Source organism: Phoenix dactylifera, chromosome 4, assembly GCF_009389715.1.
Source record: "Phoenix dactylifera cultivar Barhee BC4 chromosome 4, palm_55x_up_171113_PBpolish2nd_filt_p, whole genome shotgun sequence".
Taxonomy (NCBI): Eukaryota; Viridiplantae; Streptophyta; class Magnoliopsida; order Arecales; family Arecaceae; genus Phoenix; species Phoenix dactylifera.
The window spans coordinates 30,708,504-30,734,632 of record NC_052395.1 but is presented as its reverse complement, the minus strand read 5'-3'; the positions used below and the strand labels follow the sequence as shown (position 1 = coordinate 30,734,632).

Genomic DNA, 26,129 nt, shown 5'->3' with positions numbered 1-26,129 from the left:
CCCACGCTGTACTGTGAAGAAACTCAGTTTTGCTTGATCAAATATTAATCTGCCGCCTTTGTTCATTGTTTGGTTGCTAATGAAAGTGATGCCTGATTTCTCTCCTGCACCATTTCACAAAAAATGGTTCAGAATTAGGTCCACCCACCTTGAAAATGGTGTGCTATGCGAAGGACTTATATCAGAGTATGAATATAACCTAGGATCAAGTATCCTATTTAAGTGGTGATTCAAGGAACCTGACAAACTAATCTTCCTCCTTGCAACTCGTAATTTATTACTGATCAAAAAGTTCCCATCCAACTGCGCATATGTCACAACACATTTCAAAAAAGGAATGGCAAATTATTTTTCATCCACAGTTTTTTCATGTACACATGTTTTGGAGAAGCCTATTAAGTAATAATAACTCTTCCCATATCAGTAAGAGGTCATCATGGCTTCAAGCTATTGAAAATAATTCCTTGGCTAACATGTGTGCATGAAAATGCATCATTAAGTTCCAATATACAGAAAAGGAAACTCTTCTCAATTTCTTGATAGACAAAATTCAACTCTTGCATCACCACTAAACAGAATGGAAGGTGAAGAACACCTCCACATACCACAAAGGCAATTCAGGAAGTGCTACTGGCTTCAGTGTCAGCCTCCACATTATGGATTTGTGTTGAGTACTCGGTACCAATTTCAGAAGACGAATCTGTGGATGATGAGGATGATATGCCAGGTTGTGAGTTTAAGAATGAGGGTTTTCTCTGTGATTGACTCCTGAAACTTTGGGAGTTCAGAGGTGGAGGAGTTTGGTGAGGTTGATTATATCTCTGGCCCGCATCAGCAAGTCTTTTTAGAAGGTGCATAGTTGTAGGAAGAAACTTCGATGACAGTGAGAGAAGCCCTGAGAGCTGCATATGGACAAGCATCAGCCAAAAGGGTCATATAGACCAGAAAACTTGAGTGCAAACAGCATCATACATTGAATAGTTTCATAATGTTAATCATTCATACAAGTTGTTTTCAGATTTTCCTGATTTTACCATATTGCACCTGAGATATTTCTGCTGACAATTCTTGATATCTGTGGCATGATGTTCGCCCATTGCCATTTATGCGTATGAAGTACCACCACTGCAGGTGGCTAGCATATTCTGAAAGCTACCATTCTCTATTCCATTTGTCGTGAACAATATGACATAGCAAATGAAATGCCGTAGCAATGAAATGGTGACGGAATTTTCATCTTTTACATAAAAAAAGGAAAGAAAAGAAAAGAAAAGAAAACATCCACTAGATTTTCCAGGATATACTGGACATCACTAAACTAGTGTTTAAAAACAGTGGCATGTTTCATAGGTTGATTGTCAGATCACATAACAAGAAGGTTGTGGAATATATTGCAGTTGAGCTATGATCAAAAGTCTGAAACCATGACGTTGAATGTACAAAACATGCAACACTTTATACGTATAATAAATCTAATAACCATATCATACTATTACAAACAACAAATTTTCCCATGAAAATGTTTAACACTTATTTTTATTCATAATATTTCTATATCCTCTGAATAATTTGCATAATTTGAATAATAAGAGCTTGTTATAAATTTATGGTTTGTCAGTATATCTTATCCATGCACTTGTCTTATTGTAATGTAGTAGATATTGCCCTTGTATATTGACTCTTTGAATGTTACATACACGTTTCTTTACAAAGAAATATTTGTGAATTAGAATACCTCTAGTATCAACTGTTGTATCTTAGAATGAGAAATACTGATATTGTTCGAGCACTGTACTCACTTCCTCCACTAGACTGGGATATCATAAATCACTAGGTAAGTTGGTTATGATCATCTAGAAGAGTATCTTAATGACCAATAAATGTCATTGTTGGATTGCTTAAAGTATGCCGGGCATCATATTATCATGTTTGGTGGGTCCTCACCATAACTGCATATGGCATGTCTTCACAAACATGTAAACGGTTTGTTAATTAAAAAAGTAATTATTCTCTAACTAAAATTTCTCTATTAAGATGTCACGTTCCATAAGCACATTGTCTACTATCAATATACATCTTGTGATTTGTTTAGCTTCAAGAATAATCACATTTCTTCAATCCAAAAGCAAGTGGTATGCTGAGAGCAACAGTGCATACTGATTCATGATTGCTTTGCTTGAGGGGTATCGAAAAGGATGTAGTCAGGTCCACTGCTTTTAAAGTTTATAAGTTTCATCGCAGACTTAAATGCAAAACAAATTCTCATTGTTTGTTTGGTTTTATTTGTCTTTTAGTCTAAATTATGCAATTTAATTGATAGGATGATCGTGACTGTTACTCAGAATAGCTTTATCTATTTCGTCCAGTCAATGATTTAAAGGCAACAAGCAAAGGCATCTATATTAGGGCTTTTTCCTAGTGCATCAAGGATCACAATCAGGATCGGCTAACTCAGCAAGTCAATCTTTTTCTACTGGTTGGTTTTTCTAATGTTTCAAAATGAGTTGGAACACATGGCTATAAAATACATTGCTATGTGATTTCACCCCAAGGATCATTTGAACATTAGAAAGTGAAAGTGAGCCATAAAAGTTGCAATGATGGGACTAATTGCAAATCTTCAATCGTCCTCAAGTGGCTCAAGCAAGTCAATCTTTCATGGCTTCTTTTAATTGACCATTGTAAGTTGTTTTTTTTCTTGTTGTTTTTTCTTTTGTTCTATTGTTTTCTGAAAAAGGAAAGGGCAGAAGCATGAGACATACAAGGATTTTAGCTGAGAACTACAGTGGGAGAAAGCCCAGCTAAAATTGGTTGAGGGCAGGATTCAAACCCAGTTCACTTGTATCAATGCCTAGTGACTTTACCAATTGAGCCACTTGGCACCCTCAAGAGTCACAGGGTTCTATTGCTGCTCTTCTCCACAAAAAGATATATTTCATGTTTCTTAGTGAATATTTGTCTTGATTAGATTTAGAATTTGGTTGGCTTTGATTGTTAAAACCACAGATCAACTTTGTAGCATTCAACCCTTACCATTTCTAGCTTTGAACAAAGCAAAACCTTTAATTCTATGATCATGATTCCTATATCCCCCTTTCTTGCTTTGTGATTCTTTTTTGTTTTATTAGGAGTTCATACGATGATCCATATGCAATGTACCAATGGTGGACTTAGAGGGTGCCAAAAGTGACCATGACAAAAATGATAGACTGAAGACCTTCATACTCTTCCATCTCACATGGCCATACTCATAACAGTCTCACACTCACTTTGCATCCCCACCATTAGAAAGTCTTCCAGATCTAAAGCCAACCATCACTTGAATATCTCTTCCCGTTGCCATACACCCCATCACCGTTCCCTTCTTTTCCTTCTTAATATTAATGAGAAAAAGATATCGTCTTAGTAAGATAAACAGCCCTTTATTATGGTCAATGCCGTTGATACATGGGATCTCTAAGAAACCAAATATTAAAGGACCTTATTTAAAGGAAAATTTCTTGCTATATCATTTTCAGGAATAATGCCCAATTTGATTTCTCGTGATCATGAAAAGTAATATCTCAGTTGATGTTCTCAGACTCTTCATTTCTTTTTTTTTGGTTGTTTATTTATTAGAAATTTTATCCTTAAAATATAGAAATTATCATATGCATTTATTCATACTATGTTACGCTTTTCTTTTTAGTTTCTTTAACGTGATCGAATATTAGAGCATTAGCTCTGATGCTTAAGAATTTCTACTTAAACTCTATCAGGAAGGGTCTTTGCACACTGGAATCAGCAGCCCAGGCTTGAATTGCTTGTCTTGGCCTGATTCGGGGTGAATCCAGCATAGCATCTCACCCCGAAACAGAACTGAAATGAACACTACAACATCACATCACTTGAGTTGATTTTATTTTAATTGGTTTTTTAGCTTGTTCTCAACCATTTCAAGGTGGCAATGAGCTGAGGCAGAAGCCAGGAGTTATTCAATTCCACTTTCTGTGAGATCAAAGCAAGGATCATTGATCATTTATGTTAGGTCCACATTCCAGCTGAGCAACTCACCTCACCCCCCCTCCCCCCCCCCCCCCCCACCTTTCTGGTTCTTGAAAAATCCAAGAATAAATTAGTAATAAACTGAAGAAAACTTGGGGGGTTGGGGGTGGGTGGGTATACATTTTTGGTGGACTAAACGGCCTTTGATCACTGGATTCATGACTTAGAGAAAAAATCTGGGATCAGAATAAAGGAAATTTATTCATTTTAAAACAAAATTTAAATGTATCTTTAATTCCAAGCATGTTGATGTATATTCTTTGTTGATATAGTGTGTGATGTAACATGTACCTTCCCTTAGTTTACATGACTTGAAAACTCAATATTTGAATCTTGATCTCAGCATATATATATATTGACTGAAAATACATCTACAAGTTTGTCTTTTGACATTTGCTTGATCACTATCAGCATGCAGACTCTCCACGATTTATTCCCTTGTGCACCATTAATCTTGCTCATGTGCTTCTATAGCTAGGCACATGCTTGTGCAGCCTATCTACCGACCACAACCTATGAACAATGTCTCCTGGTGTGTCAACTTATGTATAGGCCTTATTGCACTTAATTGTAGCAATCATGAATCATTTTTGGTGATGCCTATGCTCAACCATTCAACTATGCCATCAAACAACTTCACAATGAAATTCTTACCAGATCAACTCATGACATTTCATTATCTCCATAATTTTCAAAGCGTCCTTTATTTCATACTTAACCAATGGCACTTATATCATTGTTCTACATCCAGCTCCAGCAGTCCTTATATATCCACCTGACGATCTTGCACATAGAGCACCCTAAAGTCATGCCTATAGTTTGCCAACTATCGACCTATGAGGCATGATTCACCTGGTCCTCTAACTTGTTATTATCAATTCCTAACTCATTTGCTCACCAAATCGATATGCCTAGCTAGCAACTAAAAAATATATAATTTTTGAATCAAGGCTTTGTTTCTCAACCATTCAAGAGCATACACCCTAAAAGTCATGATGACATTGATCAGATTAAATTTACAAAGCAATAACTTCATCCACCACAAGACTGACATCACATTTCCAACAGCTTGATGGAACTTTACATGAAGCTTCATCCTACAAGATATGTGACTCAAAACACTAGTCGCTGGATTTGCCGCATCATTTTCTTAGAGTCTCCATCACAAGGTCCATTTGCTACCTTCATGGCACCAATTGAGAGTACTCGTAATGGCTTCATCCCATCTCTTTAGCTCCACAGATATACCACTGAAGGCTGGGTTCAGCATCTTCAAATTGGGCTCCACCATTTTCATTTAACTCTAGCATCTCGAAGACCAAAAGCTGAAAATTGTAACTCATTTCACCTTAGACACCTAGCATCATGACCTATACATACTACTGTGGAGCTTGTCTGTAGTTACATCAATTATCAATCTCTCATGAAATGACAATTGAGATTGATTGTCATTTTGGCCATCAAATCTTATCCTCTTCCCCAATTTCACGGTTTGACAAATCTTGGTTATAATCCATCATGTGTTTGCAGGGTGTAAGACAGATCCAAACATTTGTCATTATATTGACATTTATATGCATAATACCTAGCACCATTTGTAGATGACTAACATGAATCTCTTATTTGTATCAAGCTTTCTGTCATGGCTTAAAAAATATAGAATGATAATTCAACTATATAAAGATAACCAGCCTCTCAACACTGCATTTATTATAACAACATATTGTTCTCACCGTGCCATTGCGAAATTCTCCAGAGATATCCATCTGTAACCATAGGGCTCTAGACAATAAGAAAATAACAAAAAGTACCAAGAGGTATAAAGGATTCCTGTTCATCATAAAATGAACAATAGCATTAGCTGAGAAACCGAATATCAATATGAGCAAGTTAATTTTATGGGTTGTAAGATAGCTTTTGCAGAGCTGCACATGATGGAGGTAACAAATGCAAATAATTACCTCAGAAGCATCATAAATTCATTAAAACCAAGAATTGCAATTGTAACAATTGCCCATGGAGGAGGTAACATGCTGTTACTGCGCTTGTGAGCTTCCTGGAAAAACAAGGAAGCAAATGCAGTGAAACATCAAGTAATATGAGAAAACTACTAGAACGACTACATAACCTACCTAATTGGCCACCGCGCTTAGCTGTGTCATGTGAACATGAAGTAATTGAAAGGAAAGTGCACACATGACATAAATGCAGAAAAACATTTTCTTTTTAAAATCGAAAATGATAAACATGGAAAATAAGCTTCCCTGTTAGATCTTATGACTGAGAGAGGAGTTCATTCATCTAGATACAACGGCAAGGGCACAACCATATTACAAGCAGGTGGGTCCAATCCTCTCCACGACCAGTTCAGATTTTCCCTAGGTGTCTTTATCATATCCCCCCCCCCCCCAAACCAAAAAAAGAAAAAATTCCATGTGAACATGGAACAGTGGCTTCTCAATGTGCACGAATTTCACCACATTCTTTTTGAGATACTTACAATAGGGGAAAAAAATAATCTCCTTCCATAATAGATGTCCATATCAAGTAGAGATCTCCTCTCATAGGAGCCCATCTACTATGGGATAAACAAATCAGGATTTTTTTTTTCCCATTTAAAGCTTGCTTAATAGTGCCCAAATCATTCAGAACTCTAAAAGAACCTGTTTGAATATTTAAGAAAAATCAAAAATTTCTAAAAATATAAAATTCAATTATTGGAATGATAGGAAAGAAATAAAATATGGAAACCCACATTTTGTTTCCTCACAAGATCCCAGAAAATAATTTTTAAAAAATTTTATTTTTTTAATGGTGCAGAGATCTCCTTATGTTCCCCCCACAAACTTCATTTCTTCTCATTTTTCCACCCTATGCCCACTTTCATGTCCTTTGCCCTATCATGTAGTTTTGCCTCCCTGTAGCAGAGTCTAGTTTCTACAAAAGCCATTAAGCATTTTAAAGGTATGAAAATTGGGTCTTTCTTTCTTTCCTTCCTCGAGCCCTATTGCCTTTTGTTGATATCATGGAAATATAAAACTTGGGCTTAGTTTTCCATTTTTCTTTTATTGATCTCTTTATGGGATTTGAAGCTTTGATTTTCTTATAGATGACATATGTTGTTTTAAGCTTTAATAAAAATATGATATATGCAACCTTTGGATAAATTTTTTCTTTAATATCTTTTTTTTCTCTCTAAGCAAGTAAATAATGTGTTTTCCTATCTAAAATGTTGTAAAATGGACAATTTATATGTCCCACTAAGTGATTTTTTATTTTCACAAGAATTATATACTACAATACATGATTTAGCTGAAATTGATGTAAAGATAAGAGTTTTCTTAAGGAAAAAACAATGAAACAAAAGATTAAATCCTTTTGATCGATTTTTACAATTATTCTATACTTCTCTTTACAAGTAACTTTGCCCCCCAACAATGAATTCTAGCTCTGCCCCTGTAGATTGGTCCAAAGATAAGATGGAGAGAAAGAAGATATATTTCCCAAGCTATAGAGTTCTTAATGACTGCTTTCCTGACATGAATAACAGAGTTTCACAAACTCCTCAACAATCAAATTCCCTATCTCCCTGCACTACCATATTAGGTAAATTATCTCCTATTGTTCGCAGGCCTAACACGTAGGTCATCAAAGCTTTTGTATTTCCTAAGAATTCTCAACAAGACATGCAAATGCAGTCATATAAAGATCCATTTGTCATTGAAGGAAGAATTCTTGTCATCAAATGTCCAGATATGGAATGAGAAGATTGCTTTGCAGACCATGCATTTAATGGCACAGGAATATTCCTCAATTTATGTCTGTCATAAGAAAGTGAATCCATATGGGGCGAATAAAAACAGAAGCATTTGCAGATGATATATCTTCCTATAGTCTCTGCAACCTGCATTTTCATTTATCTCTTTCTCCAGAGAAGTAACCAGGGAATCTCATGATATTAGAATCTTATTGCAATCTACTGAAGATACTAGATGTATTATTGTTATACTCTACACGCTGTTGCAGCAATGGAGAGACCTTTGTAAATGGAATGATCACTAGGACAAAATAAAATAACTGTGCGACAATAGAATATTGGTCTTCGTTTCACATCTAAATGAGAATTCGAAATGATTCAAAACAAGTTCAGAAATTAAGACCAATAATTTTCCAAAGCAGTTACTCTGCATGTAGCAAATGTTAAAAATATTTTCTGGAAATTATGAAAAAAAAATAGATAGAAGGGATGAAAAGCATATAAAAGGTCAGTGAGTGGTTATTCTGTGCATAATAAACATTACTATCTTACTGGAAAGTAAAAATAGAACAAAAGAGGAAAAACATATAATAGGTCACGTGACATCAGGCAGCAATAGTTAAAGAGGAAGAAGTACCATACGGTTACTAAAGTAAATAAGTATGAAGGCAGAATGAAGAACACATACTTGTGCAGAAATTGCTTGGGTGATAGCAAAGTCAGTTTCTGTTTTGAATAGTCTCCATAAAGACTTGCACTGCACTGGAGTGATTAACGTATTCTTTGGAAGAATCTGGACCACACAAGCACTGAGTTATTATTCTACCATGGTTAATTTTTTAAACAAAGTATAAGTGGACAATAACTAAAAAGACCTCTTCCCATGTACTAGCAGCTAGTGGGTCTGTTGAGGCAGCAATACTCCTCTCTTGGGCTCTTGGACCATCTGCAAGTGTTGTATTAAGAATGTCTTCAATCCTATCAGGTTTGTCATCCAGACGTATGGCAGCTATTACAGATAAAAACTTCAGAGCCTGCATGTAAAATAGACCACACGATCATCATTTGAAAAGCAAAAACACATGCAGACAAAATTATAGTGAGATACCACAGCACGGGCTTCTTTTGTGATCTTGCGGATATCTTCCTTTCCTGTCCAGACCCTAGGCATTGAATCCTTGTCATGGCTAAACACTGTTGAGAACCTGCAAGAAACGTGCTACAATCATAGAAGTGAGGGGAAAACTACAATATGACTGAAAATGGATATGGATATCTACCTGTCCTTCATATGCATCAAAGCCCTGCCTGCTTCTTCTCTTGCTTTCTTTTCCACCAGATTTTTGCCATACTCCTTTAGATTTGCCACCATTGTATCCAATTTTCCTATTTGCAGTTCAAACCCAGAAAGAGAAGTCGAGAACCCTGACAGAACATTCTCCATCTCACGTTTATAAAGCTTCCTTATTGATGGCCAAGTATCTTGACCAGCAGCATCAAAGAGAGACACCACAGGTTCAGCTAGGGCTGCTGTTAATTGTGTCTGTATAGCAACAAACTCTGAAATATTATCTTAGTTGGAACCAAGGTTCGCCGTACCAGTACCGGATCCCGTACCGGTGCCACACTATCATAGTATAGGTACGGTACGGTATGCGGTGCGCCACCAGTACCGGTACCAAACCCATATGGTACATCCGGTACCGTTCGGTACTGTACGGTACAGTATACCATGCTTGGAACTATACTTACTGCTGCAAATATGTTATAGACAACTAATGACTCAAAACATTTAGAGATAGCTAACAATTAGAGAATGATAACAGGCTCAACAAACCTCATAATGAGTTGTCAATTCCGACAATTTTTCACTACAGACAGAGGCTGCATGAGCTTCTATATCACGATGAAGCTTTTCTCGAACTTTGAAAGTGTCCCAATCGGCCTGTTTGATTGCCACATCTAAAATTGAAAAACTCAAATCAGTTTCTCTAATTTGCCATACTGCTGAATTTTGAAATAACTAAACTGCATGTTGTTTGCACACTGGAGAACTATATGGAGACACGGAAAGAGGGATGATTTGAAGTCAGCAGTAAATGCTGATACAAAGATAGAACTGCATGGAAATACAGATACCAAAACCATAACCAACAAGCCCCATTCAGTTTCCTAGAACACAAATTTATTAATTTTCCATTTCACCTCTCATTCCTATTAGTGGTGTCTCGTCTATCACTATACATAAATTCTCCTTGAAGCCTTCATTTATATTTGATCAAACCCAGCACTTTCCAGACCTGACACAAATCTAAGCCCATGCTATTACTAGCGCCATCTTAAGGATTCATTGATCATGAAAAACCACCTCTACTATATCTGCATCACTTCATCCTCCATTAGAATGACATTTGAGCTTCCAGAAAGCATTTATTCTGCATTACATGCCTCCAACTTTTATCAAGCACTGGTGTCACTATCACGACCCTTATCTAATGATATTAATCATGATTGTGTTTTAAAAAGTATCCTTGACTTACTATAGTGTTGTGATCACTCAAAACTCCAAAAGCACACTTAACATTGATCATCTGGTATAATGTCATTAGAAGCATATTCAACAGATGCGATAGCATTAAGGTATCAATTGGTCATTAATTTAGATCAAGAAAGCATTGTGTATAACCACAACTGCTAGGACTTGTCTAAACGATGTTGTTTTGTTTGTGAATCCTCATTCATCAAATTCCCATTAAGGCCAAACTCCCTGATATTGAGAAGCTTTTTCAAGATATTTCTCAGAGCTTACATTGTGTTAGCCCAAATATGCACCTTCTATTGCTAGGCTAAATCAACAAAGCATGGTATGCCATACTAGCCCAAATTGGGCTGTATGGGGCATACTGTACCGTACCGATTCGGTACCGATATTCGGTATGAGTGGCCGTACCTACACTCGGTACACTAAAAAAACCTAGTACCGTACCGATACTGTGCTAGTGTGGTACTAGCACAGGTTCAGGTACCGAGACGGCAAACCTTGCAACAAAGATTTGAACACTTGTTTGAATTAGTGCTTCCTCATCTTTGTTGAAGGCAGCCATACCATCTTAATCAGTTCTCCATTAATTCATCCCTAATTGCTCCCCCTCCATCTCCTCTGACATACTTGTTCCTCCAACATGCATTGAACGTACCCAGTTGCTAGATCTATTATAAATGTCTTCATATCATTACATGTTTTTAATAATAAACCAAACACATTATGTAACACTTGGTCTAAAAGTTGACTAAAACCTTGCTTCACTCCCAATTTAGATGCATATACTGTACCATCATTTTAGCTTATTGAATTTAGATCAAGATTCGCCGAAACCGGTACCGGAACCCATACCGGTTGGCACCTGATATGGTTCGGTACCAGTTTGGTATTGTACCAAATTGGTATGGGTAGGGTGTGCCGGTTCACAGACCGGCACACCTATTTTTTTTAAGTTTTCAGGAATATTTAATTGGTAATCACTCTTTTTGAACTTTTTCAATGATTTTAGATCTAATTTTATGGTTTTTTGATTTTGTTTGATATTTTTTTGATGTTTCTATGATCCTGATTTAACCTAGATGCATCTTATGCTTTAAAATGATACAAATCATAAAATGATTAGTGGAAATGTTGCACTCTACAATAAACAACATAAAATATTCCTCAAATCAAGTAGTGACATAAAAATTAAAAAATAATACAATCAATTACATACATCTAAATCCAACATATATACCGATATTAAAATCGGGTCAAGTGACGATGCCTCTCGAAGATATCCAAATCATCAGCATAGTTAGGAGGCACATCAGCCCACTCCTCTAACCAAGCGACGTTGTAGTCTTATACGTTCATCTCATAAGGAATGTGCGCCGGGTTATAAACACTCTCGGATCTCTCGCTGAAGCACTAGCTCTAAAAGGTGTCCTCTGGCTGATAATACGGTTGTGGAGGGGCCCATCCAAATATGCTGGTAGCAAAATTTGCCCCGTAAGATACTTCGGACTGTATAGAGTAGTAGCCACTGGAAGATGCCTCAGTCACACCATATCCATATCCGTATCTGTATGGATCATAGGCTGTTTGTGGCTACAGATAATAGAATCCAGTATATGACTCAGAACCTGATATATCTATGAATCATACTCCACAGGTGAGGTCATTTGCAGCTACATCGTGTCCTCCTAAATGACCTCGAGAAGCCCATTTTCTATATGCAAATCGTATCCTCGCAAGCTCTATCAGATCGTGCACCGTGGTCCCTATTCTGTGTAGCATGCGTAAACTAGAAACTCACCGATGAATCGAAAATCATTCTACGGTCGTCTCTCATAAACGGTGGTCTCTTGTTCTCCATTCTCTCCCTGGCCAGCAGATCCATGACTACTAGAATTGTCATCACTGCTGCTCTTGATTTTTGAATCTGAGTGTACTAACTCCTCGACACTTTTTATTGGGGTTATAGGTGGCTTTTGTTTTTTTTTTGGTATGCTGGGCAGCTGTTTTCTTATCCTTCATGCCCCTCTTTGCCTGGTTATGCTACAAGGATGTATGTCGCCCTCCCGACCAAGTCGACCGGATAGCGTAGTGGCCTCGTCTAAGTATCTCTCGATCATATCTCTAAGAGTGTCTCGGAACAAGCAGTCATATGGTGACCGGCTCTTCTGTGGATGTGGCTGATCAACTGGCTAATCATATGCCTAGCCATCTCATTCTGCTGCCACTGATCATCCAAGCTCGTCTGCATGGCATCCTGGATCTATGCCTTCTCGTCATTTGGAGCAGACACCCTATTTTGACTCGCTAGAGTGATAGAAAAATTGCTCTGCCGCTCAGCATCCGCCTCCACCTTCTTCTTAGAAACTCTCTCCTTTGTTACTCTGAAATCAGCAAAGTACTTCATCAGCTGGCCGAACCTCTTGTGGGCATTTCTAGCACAAATATGTCGAGGGTAACCACCAACTAAGTGCTGCTTCAACCTAGTTACCCCTCCTCAATTAAACTGTCCATAATCTCAGCCAATGTCATGCTCTGGATCCTTCTTTTTTCTTGATGACTGCATTCCTACAAGTTTATCAAGTACGTCAATTTATCAATTATTTAGAAATAGCAAAATTTTATTACAATGAAGATAATTTTTTATCTCAAAAAATACATTTGATTTATCTAATACATACCCTAATTTTTATTATTTTATTTATCTATTTATATATTTTTAATAATTTTTAAATTTAAAAAATATGTTTAAATATTGTACATTCAGAAAGATATGATTTCTACCTCATAAATTACTTCTAAATTATGTAATACGTACTACTAAAGTTTTGTAATTTTTCATAATTTTTTGTATTATTTACATATTTTAAATTATTTTTTAAATATAAAAATAATTTTTAAATATTAATATGTTAAAAAATTAATTTCAGCTCAAATTCATGTTAGAATCCAACAATGGATGCCATATGTATTTTTTTAGGCCCTTGGGCATGCAACAAAGGCTACTTATTTATCGATATTTTTAAATTCAGGCCTACGTCACTGTGCGCATGATTGCATCAAAATTTGAATGAATGGACACCAAATTTTTATAAAGAGTAGCTTGCATGCCCCAAAATATGTTTCTGATTTTACAATTTTTTTAATTTTTACCTATTTTAAAAAAATTATTTTTTAATCTAAAAATATATTCTTAATTTTAAAAAAATATATATAATCCAAAAATCAAAAAATTTTATGTCAGCATGTAGATCATCCATAGATATACAACATATAAAAATTCAAGCCTAAATCAAAAATTTGGCATGATCTTCTTTTATTTTGCAATTTTTGAGCTATTTTTTAACCTCCCCCCCAAAAAAAAGAAATGAGATAAGGGAGAGGAAGCATACCTTATTTAGCCTTGGACCTTCCTTCTAATAACCTGCAAATGCTGTTGGGAAGGCCTTCTCGTGCCTTCCCATCAGGTGGCTCCACAGTGTCAACCCGGTTTCGAACCGGGTTGACTCGATGCGAACCGGCCGGTTCCGGCCGATTCGGACACTTACCGGCAGGTTCTAGTCAGTAAGGGACCAGTTCCGGCCGCTTCAGTAGGATTTCGGCCGAAACCAAAATTATAAGGCCAACGGACCCGATTTCGCACTGTGTCGGCTCGGCATTGTCCAAACTGGGCGGTTCAGCCCAATTCGGTAAGCCATGATTTAAACCCTCATCCTCCTAGGCCTTCTTCTAATGTTTTAGTTTAGCATTTGACCTTGTCCTCTTCTCATCATTTAGTTCTGTATCATATGCAATTAGTGCCAATCTATCACTATCATTCTTGCATATTTCTGGTTATGAAAAAGGGAAAAACAATATAAGCATCATCAACTTCAGTAATATCAATAGATATCCTATTAATAATAGCATATAGTATTAATAACATAGAAAATGTTACTATCAGTACTTATATCTGATCTTATACCTGATCATAGAAACATAATCTAAAGAATGGTACTTCTCAATTTTTTTTAAAGACTAGATTAAAGGTTCCAATCCATGAAATCCTCAAGTACCTATCCAAGAGGTTGGATATAGGGAAAAGAGAATGTAAGCTGATAGACCTACTTTCAACAAGAAGTAATTGGCTAGCAAATATGAATAAAAAAAATAATGCATTTCATCAGTTTAGTAATAAATGTGTACACCAAGTTTTCCCAATGACTTGTAAGAGCACAATTCAATATAATATCGACATTGTAAGAGTATATATAAAACAGAAGAAAGACACTTATGGGGTAAAAGAAATGCCCTGGAGGATATGCAGCAGCTTTTTGATAAAGGGCAGCCTAATATACAAACAAAAATCAAAATCTAGCATTCATTCTCTTCAGTATAAATGTATTGGGTGTTACCAGCACATTCTTGATCAAATACAAGCAATGAAGAGTGAATGCAATCACGAACGGATGCCGCAAATCCTTTTCCTGTCTTAAGTGACCGTTCCCAGATCATTTTTAAATTTGTCCAAGAGCTTTGGTACGCATATGTCCCAACATTGCATGGAATGCAGATGTACAAGCTGCAAAGAACACGAATGATGAGTACTAGACAGTTATTAACTCACAATTAGACAGAATCATCACATGAATAGAACTGGAAGTTTAACTAAGAACCTGGTGGTGTGCCATAATGTGTTCATACAAGTAAATCTGGTCAATCCTCAAAAGAAAAAAGACGTAAATCTCTTGGTCACAAATTATAGTCTTCCAGGATTAATATTTTGTATAGACCAGCTGCAATCTTCCGCATCTTTTTCTACAGTAACTACTTCCCCTTCAAATTGTTCTCATTCTTTACAACAACAGAAAAAACGTTCGATGTGGACAAGAGTTGCAAACAATTATTTACTGACTGAAACCAACAAGCCCCAAATAACAGTCCTTAAGAGTGAAGGAAAGAACATGTTTTACTGCCTTCAAAAAGCCATTTACTAACTGCAAAAATAAAAAAGATTAATTCGAGACCTTTATCTCATTACACCAACAAAAAGGCTGACAGCTGACTTGAAAAGGCCACATAACTTCCTAAGCCCCTCTCCAAGTCCAAACCAGTACTCAGGCTTAACTTAAACTCTTGATTTATCAGATCCAAAACATTTTGAATACTGCAATCTATTTTGAGCTGCAACTGATTATCTTCTTGACAAGGTCCTATTCCACCATGAAAATTCCTGTGCGGTATATGCTGAATGGTTGCAATTCTTTTCTGCTTTACCATTTCATTAAACCATCCTTCCACTCTCTAAATGATACTTAGGTGGTTTGCTTCAGAAGTTGATGTCTATGTTCGAAGTCACCTTATCAATCAATAGTAACATGTGGAAAGGTAAAAGTTTGTAAAAATTAAAAAGGTATTCCAACAATCCAAGCAACGTGAAATCTTCTCATCCATAATTGTAAACGTGTAATTCACTAATGTTTCACCTCAAAGGCTCAAACTTTTCAGATATGCGTAACTTGTAAAGCAAGCAGCTTACTCAATTTAATCAGTGAGTCCATGTGCATGTAAAAAAGTCCCTTTGTAATAGTTTTAGCAAAACATTTATCAAAATACTCTGAACTCCTTTCATATTCCATGTTTTACAAACTTTGAAATGCAACTGTGAAATATCTAAATGCACTTGGCAGATTTTGCAAGCATGATGCTCCATGTTTTGAGGTTCTGCTCTAATCTACTTCTTAAAGCCTTTTGAGTATTTTGTCATGTCATAAAGTAATTTTCAGTCCATTTCACTTTCAAATTCTTCTGTTCTTTACCTTCATCTACCAAGCCTGAAGCAATCATCTGCCTCAATCATTTCACAGGATAAATGAATCAGAAAAATACAGTTTCTCCATTGATGGGTTCTATAAAGTAGAAATCAAGAATTCAAAAGTATACATTCCCTTAAAATAAGAGGCAATATCTAGACAAGTCATCCCCTTTTTCTTTACACTCTTAAGTGGTTCACAAATTTTTACTAAAGACTGCAATTTCATTTGAAGATTGTGCTATAATTTGACGCTTGGGATTTTATTGTACATTAGAAATAAAATATAGTTCTCATATCAAACCCTGTCATTTTCACTTTTATCTGGACTCTTTCCATTCTAGAGAAATTTTAGATAGCCGCTGCTTAATTACATAAGCTAGAAATACAAGCCAACGGTGTTTGGCCTCTCTACACACCAACCACCAATCTAGGTTTGATGACTGACATGGCTCTTGCTTGCAGTTGCCTTGGCCAAGACTTAGCCGTGAGGCCAGCCTCACGATAAGCCAGCCCAGCCCCTTGGCCCAGCTTGTGTGAGGAAGGAAGGCCCAAAGGCCTGCTCTAGAAAAAAAGAGAGTAAAGCCCTACTCAAAGAGAAGACAGAAGGGGACTCCGTCTCCTCCTCAAACTCCGACTAGGAGTCGTTTGCCGGCCTCTGCTCCTACTCTATTTAAAGCCCTTCCACCTCCCCTTCGATTTCACACCAAAGACCCGAAGTTCGATGGGGTTTGACTGAGTTTTCGTTCGGACATCGTCCGACACCATCACGGCCAAAACACCATCGGAAGCTAGGTAAAGATCCTAAAATCTCTTAAATAATCCTTACCACACCCTCCTTGACCCCCTAATTCATTGTTTTTGGCCGGATTGTCGCCATATTTAGGTTGGGAAGAAGGGCCCTGTTTCGGTTTAAATTTTTCTTGTTTTCAGCCATTTGTTTTTGATTTTTTTTGTACACCGATCATCACCACTGACCGCCAGTTGGAGGATCTTCGATTGTGCCTTCGTTGCCCGCATCACCGGCCATAGCCATCGCAGGCCACGAGGCCTCTCCTGTTTCAGAAAAAGGGTGAGCATGAGCTCCCTTGTTTCGCCAAGCAGCCAAGGAGAGAGGAAAAAAAGAAGAAGAGAGAGAGAGAGAGAGAGAGAGAGAGAGAGAGAGAGAGAGAAGTTCCGTTTCTCTCTTCTCTTCTTCTCCCTTTTATCTCTTCTCTCTCTACTAGGGTTTGTTAGAACCTAGAGAAGGATCTTTTTCTCAATAATTTTGATCGACCTTGGTGAAGGAGGTCCTTATCCATGGCCGCAACAGAGTACCAGCCCCACCCCAATCCAAGTCGGGCACTGCTGAGTGTTATTTGCATCTTAGCATGACTCTGGAATTGTAGTTGATCAATTGGATGATCTAAATTGGACCGACCAAAACGTCAGGCCACTCCTGCTTGGCCAACCCTATGAGTTGTTGGAATTTAGGATTTCTATTCTTAAGAATAGCCATGACGAAATTTTGATGAGTATATAATTTTTGAATATTAGGCTTTGAGAGGAACTTTCAGAATTTATTGGATCTGTCAATTAGTTTCGCTTGCAAGGTAATCAATCTAACTCTTTTTCTAGATTTATCGATAAATTATAAAAATATTTTCTATATGGAATTATTAATGATTTATGAAATTGATGCATAGTATTTTTAATTATTGAATATGCTCTTGTTTGAAATATTAAATGACTCATGATCGGAAGTATTAATTTAATATGGATCATGTCTGATCGATTTTCATGTCACATAGTTTTATGAATTTTCAATTTGGAACATGAAATATGTTTTTGAGAAAAAAAGTTTTAATTCGAGATAGATTTGGACTCGCAGCCAGACAACGTTTCGATACTCTGCCAACGGGGTTGTATGTTGACATTTTGATACCCTGCAAGTGGGGGTTACATGTTAGTACTTCGATATCCTGCAAGTGCAAGTTATATGTTGGCACTTCGATACCCTACTAGTGGAGTTTATATGCTGGCATTTTGATACCCTATCAGTGAAGGTTATATGTTGGCAATTTTATACCCTGCCATTGGGGTTATATAATGGCACTTTGATTACCACTAAGCTGATATTTTGGCCTAGCCACAGGGTATAAATGTGGTCATAGTGTCTGGCTATAGAGATGAACTTGATGTTGTGAAAGAAATTAACTTATGAACAAAATTTGAATTTTGAAGTGACTGGATTCGCTTGTATATTGTTTCTGATAGTGTTGTATATTTAGATTTGATTTTGAATTGATATACCTTTCATGCTTATTTTCAGTATGTTATTATTTATTTTATTGCTTGAATTATCTAGCTAAAGTGTTCATTGCTTATTAGGTTGTTTAGTTCCTTATTTTCTATTCCATTATTTTTACAGATTCGGACAACTAGTTTGACTGGGATTTCGTTATAGGAGAGCGACTACACACAGAATTTTGGCAATTATTATTTTAGATTAGGGTTTATTAAAGTTGATGCAATATTTTAGAATATTGCTAGTTTTGTGAGACATTTAACTTCAATTTATTATTTAAATTAAAAGTTCGAACGCTAATTATTTAAATTTATTTCACTACTTGTTTATGATATCATGTTGAGATACTTTGCATACTTGTGGGGAGAATTCTTTATGAGTACATGGCGGTTGCCGCGACCCCCGGCTTGCAATCTCGAATTGGGGCATGACATCAGCATTAATATTTAGAGATTTGACAACTTGACATCGATGGAAAGACAATTATATAAATCTAGTCAATCCTTCTATGGAGACTTTGGGATGTTGTGCTCCAAACGTAATATCTGACTCCAGCAACAATGGTGATGACAATGCTGAGGATTGCAATCTTGATTAGATGACATAGTTAAATGCATGTGTTTATATTGTACAAAATGGCAAAGCAAAAGAGTTTAGACAACATCTGAAGTTCACCTTCATTAACCAGAAGACGTGCAACCGCATCTTCCATTTTAATGTGTTGGAAATTGGAACCTCACTCAGAAGTAGATTTGATTGTGGATGCTCTGCAATTGCTTGTCTTTTACTCGCCTTTCCTCGTGTATATTTTTTCCATTGCCTACTAAGCTCATGCCACTTATACCATCATGTAGCATTTCTTACTCTTTCTATAGCAAATAAGCTTTTGCTTGAAGTTGAAAACCCTATTGTGTTTATATCTAAACAGATTGAATATATCACTTTAGTTCTTTTTTTTGTGTCTCATATATGACCTATCTAGTCATACTTTTGACAGTCAGTTGCTAGAATTACTGTACCAGGTCACAAAATACATTAGTGACATGATTCACCCAAAAATCATTTAGATCTTATAGAGTTAATACTCCTATATAAATAAAAAAGAATTCCTCTATTCCAAAAGAGAATAAAAAAAAGTATTCTAGGGGACACGGGGAAAAATGAAGTGAGTCTCCTCACTTGCAATACTCTGGATTCCAGCTGCCGTTTTGCAGTCCTGACACCTTCATCAAGTAGACAGCTTCCCCATCATATATAGAAGGAATGCATACAAGATTTAGCAGAAGTGAAAAATTCAAGTCCAACTGAAATTCAACTGATTCAGGCAACTTCTTAAAAAAGTTCCACAAGCAAAACACATACAAGAACAAAAATATAGTTGACAGATAAAAAAACTAGAAAAAAGCTCCATGAAGAAACTTTGGCAATATTCCAGTATCCTGATTTTAAATTGATGCCTAAGAAGACACTACGATTCATAAGTCAGTTTAGCATATAGAACATTGTGTAAAATGGATTATATAACCCAGCAAACAGAATCATTCTAATCACCACAAAATTTGGTAGATCAAGTCACATTCTTTATAAGAACATCTCTAAAGATTCTAAACCATATACATTGCATATACTAAGTGCTTCACCACTGTGAAGAAGTTCTAGGTTGAGCTTCAGAGCTTTAGATTTTTAAAAAAATTAAGCATGTTGTCTGTTTTCAACCACTTACATTCATGAACACAGATCAAAATACAACTACTGATGCAAAATTGATAAAACACAGATACAACATGAAATAGTGCGTTACTAAGTTGCATCATTGAGTTATGGCTCTCTACACAAGCCATATCAGCACTATTTTAGCACTGTCATAATTAAAAAGAAACAATTCTTTAGTGCAATATGCTATCTATCTGTATGTACAAGTGCATGCAAAGCATGCTAAAACAATACTAAAACACATTCAAATTTTAAATAATAGTTTTAAATCTCAACTACTTGGTTTGTGCTGGTGTTGTATTGGTGTATTTCTGGGAGGTAATGATAAAAAATCAGTACATTCTCTTATAAACTGCTAGAAATAGTAAATTGGATGAGGTATGTATTCATGCTAATACAGTGCCAGCACACTTATTTCCAATTAATAGTTTTAGAGTTTGATTGCTTGATTCACGCGGAGCTTGTCTTAATTGCGTGCTGGGAATTAATGATCAAGAATTGAAGTATTATTTTATGAATTAAAACTGAATGAATTGGAGCAAACAGCTAGCAGAACTCATGAATTGTTAGACTGCTGCACATCTTGGGTGCAAGAAAAGTATAATATAAAGCAGAATTTGTGAAAGACTTACTCTGACATATAGGCATCCAGAATTGATCCAAGTTTTCTCCCAAAGCCCGAAACATGACCAGATTGAACAGTCTTTTCCAATGCCAACCAACCCTAAACCACATTGCAAAGATATCATATATCAACATTTGGAGAAGCTTGCCCACAAGAACAACAGCTATGAAACTCTAAATGCTTGATTACCTCGTCAGAGGTTAAACAATTGAACTTCTCATTCGCAATCTCTTCACACCGAACTGTAGCAACCATAACCTGGTAAATTGCAGCCAATGAATAAGAAAAAAAAAAAGAAAACAATGAAAATCTTCGCTGCTCAGCAAGTTCTATTGCTTATATTCATCAAATGAGTGATTTAAGCAGAAGGAATAAGTGATATATGGCTGTAATCCCATTGAGATAATGGGTTTGTCACCATAGTAGCTGTCCTGGTACATGTATTTCTCTTGTTTCTGTCTCTAAGAAAAATTATCCTGAGAGAGATGCAATCAAACTGGGTTTATTTGCTATATATATTGGAATGTTTTATGAAGGATTCACAGCAGCAGTTAGCTTCAACCAAGCTCCGACATATAAAACAGAAACAAAAAAATCAATACCTTGTGAGCAGGAAGGTCAAGGTCCTTATTTTCTCGTATAACTTTCCAAATTTGTTCTGCACTAAATGAAAACCCTGAAGCAGGCACAACACCTCTTCTATCGCCTGCAAGACCTCCTGGAGCAATTGAATGGACAAATCTCTGCCTTAATTGCACAACCTGCTTAAAACAAGGAAAATAAGGCATTCCAGAAACCTGATAAGCATTAAATATATATATATATATATACACAAACACAAAATAAAGAAACTAATTGATACTTTAGACATTGTTCAGAGCAGCATCATTATATCAACGATAAGATAGGTGAAGTCACATCATATATAAACAGGGTTTTGTTGTTTATCGCCACCATATATGCTGTTTAAAAAGAAAATGGGCATTTTTGGAAGATTGATATATTGGTCGATTGGCAGGTACCTGCTCTTTGAATTGTTCTTCCTTCTCTTCATAACTAGGCAAAGCTGTGACCTCCACCTTTATGTCATAAAACAAAGATATAAGAAATGGATATGTCAACTTTCCTAGGTACATCAGAATACTTACATTAAAAAATTCACTGAGTGAAGTGTCCTCGTGAGCCTTGGGCTTAGGAACAGTATCCCATATCTGCAGAAAATGGCAGCAATCATAAAACCAAAGAGACAGGAACTAAAAAACCTAGTAAAGAAAGAAAAGGTGAAGAGGTACCTTTTGTATATCCTCCCTTAAAACTGGTTCCAAATGTTCAAGTGGAGTCTATAAGGAGCAAGAATAAACACAACAAAAACAACTAAAATAGTAAACAATAAGCAAGAGATGTATCTGAAGCAAAGGAATGATTATAAGTAGGCACCGCAACTTCTGAAGAAGATAAATTAATTGAGACTAGCCAAGAAAAGAAACAGAAAGAAAATTGAAGATTTGAACCTTTGTTTTGTCACGAATAACAAATAGTAATGTTGTCTTGCGAGGACTGAACAAATGCATCATAACCTAGAAGAAAAGAATATAAGATCAGTATATCTGGGTCTACAAGTTGAGACTTTTTACTACAAAGAGTAAAGAAAGAACACCTGAAACACCGTTTTCAGAAGTGGCTTGTTAGCAGCTTGCTCCCGGCCAATATCATGGCACCACCTGGACAAATCACATTTAACAATAAAGGAAGATGAAATCTGGAAGACTGCATCAAAAACTGGCATGCTGCAATATGTAGCAATCTCAGTTGAAAAAAAAAGTTGTTAGATACAGCAAAATGAAGCTAAAGTCGTCGACTCACATATTTATCAAAACAATATCTGAAACTGCCAGAGCAAAAAGTGCAGTTTGCTTCTCAAATGCAGTATCATCCTGAAGATGAAACACCAATATACTCATCATGAGAAACAAGTGAATGACAGAAGTACAACTATATATTAATGCTCAGAGAAATGCTAGGTCATCCAGACTCATCAACTCCATCGAAATAATGATAATGCATTTTAAGAACTACAGAAAAGACAAATTTAGTGAGGGACATGCATAATCAGGGAAAAACAATATATACCTTGTTAACAGATGCGCACAAGACTTTCTGTTGTGATGTTTGAAAAACAAAAATTTACAAGATTACAGATTCCAAATGAACAAATAATTGGAGAGGCAAAATAATTTTTTGGTGAGGGACATGAAGACAAGGGAATCTATAAAGAAGTAGAAGTAATAAACTTTTTAGCATTTTATGCCATATTTAACTTGGTGCATAGTAACTGGAATAAATATCTACAGGCTCCACATGATCAGAACATGCCACTGAAAAGAAAGATGCCAAAATTCAACATTAAGACAGACTTCAAAGCTTGAATAGAGTTTCAAATGCTAAATTTGGTTTTGCAGCAAACAAAATAATGACTATCTTTTTAATGCAAAGAACTTGGTGTACAGTTAATTATATAAGTAGACTCACAAACAGATCAACACGAACAAGAGCTAGGTGGTGTCAGCATACTAGCAACTTTATTTCAATTTGGCATTCCCATGACATCATAAAATAAATATTTGTTGAACACCTGTTTGGACTTTTTCCTAGAAAATAGCAGCCATGAGCATGGTAAAAATTTGTTTGTTGCTTTGTCATAAATTGTACGACCATAAATGAGCTGAAATAAGTAGGAGTACATAATTAGCTCATCACACAATGACATGTTAAGTCCAGCTTTTTTTTCCTTAACTAAACAATCCAAGCTTGAGCTCAAGTTTAATTTTGGCTCAAAGACTTGTTATAGGTTGGATATAATCAAAAGATTTTTAAAAAAATTATTGATATGGTTTTTATAACAAAAGACAGCCCAGTTAACTCAATAAAACATGATGATTTATGACATAATAGAGACTCATATAGTTAGCACCACCATAAGCGGTAAGCTCAAAAACCATCCAAGCCTAGCTGGTGAATATTTGGGCTTGGCTCATTTAAAACTAGAACATAGACACGTAATGTGGCTTGAGTTGGTTCATTTTCTAGTTGCATGAACTGGTATCTGTGGTGAGCCTGATCCCATCATGAGCAATTCAATTGAATTGCAGTCCCACTTGGTAATGTGGAGCAACTGTATTATAGTTTGACAGATAAAAACTGCGCCAAGTTACATTAAGTACTTGAACTAAAAACAATATTATCTAAATAAATTTCCTAAAAAATAAAACATTGAACATAAGAGAAGCATAAGCTCAATTTTTCAACTGACCAAATCATGGCATGGAAATCATAATGACTACATATAAATTACAGATCATCCAGAAAGTTTTTACAAAAAAAAATTCCTAGCTGCGACAATTATGATAAGCAAGTCATGTTCTATGGAAGAAGTGGAAGCGTTGAATGTTATTCCAAATAAAGTTACTAGATTAAATTGAGGTTGACATTTAATCTTCATGAAAAGTGTGGATTATATGCTTACTTATATACATCTTCCTTCCATAAGAAGCAACAACTTAACTAGAAGAGAAAAAAAAGCAAGACAATGTAGTCAATGCACCCATTGAAAATAATTATCTCTTTCTGTGTTGACAGAAAAAAACAAATAAAATACATGTAATTCACCTCTCCTCTTCCCTTCCATCAGTACCCTCCAAATCCATGACAATTGTACAAGGTCAATGCCAACACACCTTGCTATCCAAATACCCTTCGTAGTTTTGGCTCCTGGTGGAAAAGAAAGGGGAAAATATACATGAAGAAACCCAAAAATCAACAAGTAAGGATAAAATAATACTGAACAAAATCTTAATTTTAAAACAAGAGACCTACCTTCCGCTGAAAGCATCCATCTCACTAAAGTCAGTGCCAAAAAGATGGTTAAGAAGGGTGCTTTTCCCTGCTTGGGGAGAAATGGACATTTTCTAAATTAGACAAATATTGATGAGAAATTTTAAAATTTAAAGGGTGCATGGATGTATTGATAATATTTCATGTTAAGCATTTAAAGCAGCTACAATGTAGGAAACCTAGAACAGGAATTCTGACATTAAAATCAAGGTCCCCAAATTATTACGCCTCGGTTAAAAACTGACATATTATATATATCTACATTGATTCATATGGCCTGCGATGCAATTTGGCATCAATAGTCTACTGATATTATCCATTTTAATGCGATACAATGCCATACATAAGAAACCTTTATAAGCCTGATTTTCAGCTTCAAGATAATCTACGATGTTACTGTTCATGACTAACAACATAAAATGAAGAAATAAAAAAATATATTTTATTGATTGAATTGTAGCTCAACTCCCTCTCTCTCTCTCTCTGTGTGCATAGGTGTGTGTTTGTGTGCATGGATAAATGCGTGTTTAACAAATGAGCATGCATACACACACATGTTCAAACTCTCTCCCTCCCCCCCAATCTTGGGAAAAGTTTGTGCACATGTGTGGTCCTCGTCAGTGTGTTTGCGGGTGTGCGTGAATGTGTGTTTCACACATGAATGCATGTACTAATACCTTTAACCCTTCAGCAACAAGGATGAAAGCCATATCCATTTGTCAAGAAGGGTCCTCTTGAGGGGAATATTTGGAGACCTTCCATCATCAGTTTAATCTTTTTTTTTCATGTGTGTTTAATAGGTTCGAGTAATGATTCCAATGTTGGATCCCATCCTCAACTGCCTTCTGACCTTCTCCAAAGTAGTACGTTCTAATCCTAAAAACTAAACATTCTTTCTTTTTCCATCAAATCATGAATCCAATCCAAATTGCAAATCACGAATAGACAGAATATTCAGAGCACTTAATTAGGAAATCCTAGTCAGTAGTGCAGAAATCCGGGAACGAGTCTTATCAAACTAAAATTTGAACTCCACCCATACGCTGCACCCACCGCCATTTAACCTATTCAAGATTTCGAACGCGATTACTTTATATAAAAAAGGACAAAAGATAAGACAACTTGAACCCGTAAACAATGCAAGACCTAAAATTCCAATTCATGTACAGCATTGAAGGCATCCAAGCTTATAAACTATCAAATAGCATTCGAACCCAAAAAAGAACTCTTTCTTTTCCAAAGAATCTCAACAGACTAGTAACTAAAACATTTAAAGAACGAGAACAAATCAAAACAATTATTCAGAGCCATGGAACGTGATCGTTTTGCCTCACCGCTGCTTTGGGGTCCCATGATGGAGACAACCGCATAGGAAAGCCCACACTCGGCGAGCCTCACGGCCTTCATCAAGCTTTCCATGCCCAAGGCGTTGAACTCCCCCTCCCCATTGATCAGTTGCGTTGAACAGCACTGCTCGCCCAT

General features: G+C 36.2%; 1 protein-coding gene across 1 annotated transcript; it reads right to left on the bottom strand.

Moving 5' to 3' along the window:
• Positions 1-324: 324 nt before the first annotated feature.
• On the bottom strand, positions 325-26,129 carry LOC103713348 (protein ROOT HAIR DEFECTIVE 3-like). The gene is made up of 23 exons (XM_039126280.1): positions 25,977-26,129; positions 24,630-24,721; positions 24,491-24,524; positions 24,423-24,434; positions 22,620-22,690; positions 22,414-22,477; positions 22,268-22,333; positions 22,049-22,096; positions 21,905-21,967; positions 21,779-21,835; positions 21,359-21,517; positions 20,946-21,014; positions 20,763-20,855; positions 19,598-19,671; positions 14,735-14,901; positions 9,639-9,763; positions 9,082-9,344; positions 8,910-9,006; positions 8,677-8,835; positions 8,490-8,594; positions 6,006-6,100; positions 5,778-5,874; positions 325-902 (listed from the first exon to the last, which is right to left on the bottom strand). Exons 1-23 carry the CDS (start codon positions 26,127-26,129, stop codon positions 618-620), a joined length of 2,448 nt encoding a protein of 815 aa, XP_038982208.1. The 3' UTR covers positions 325-617.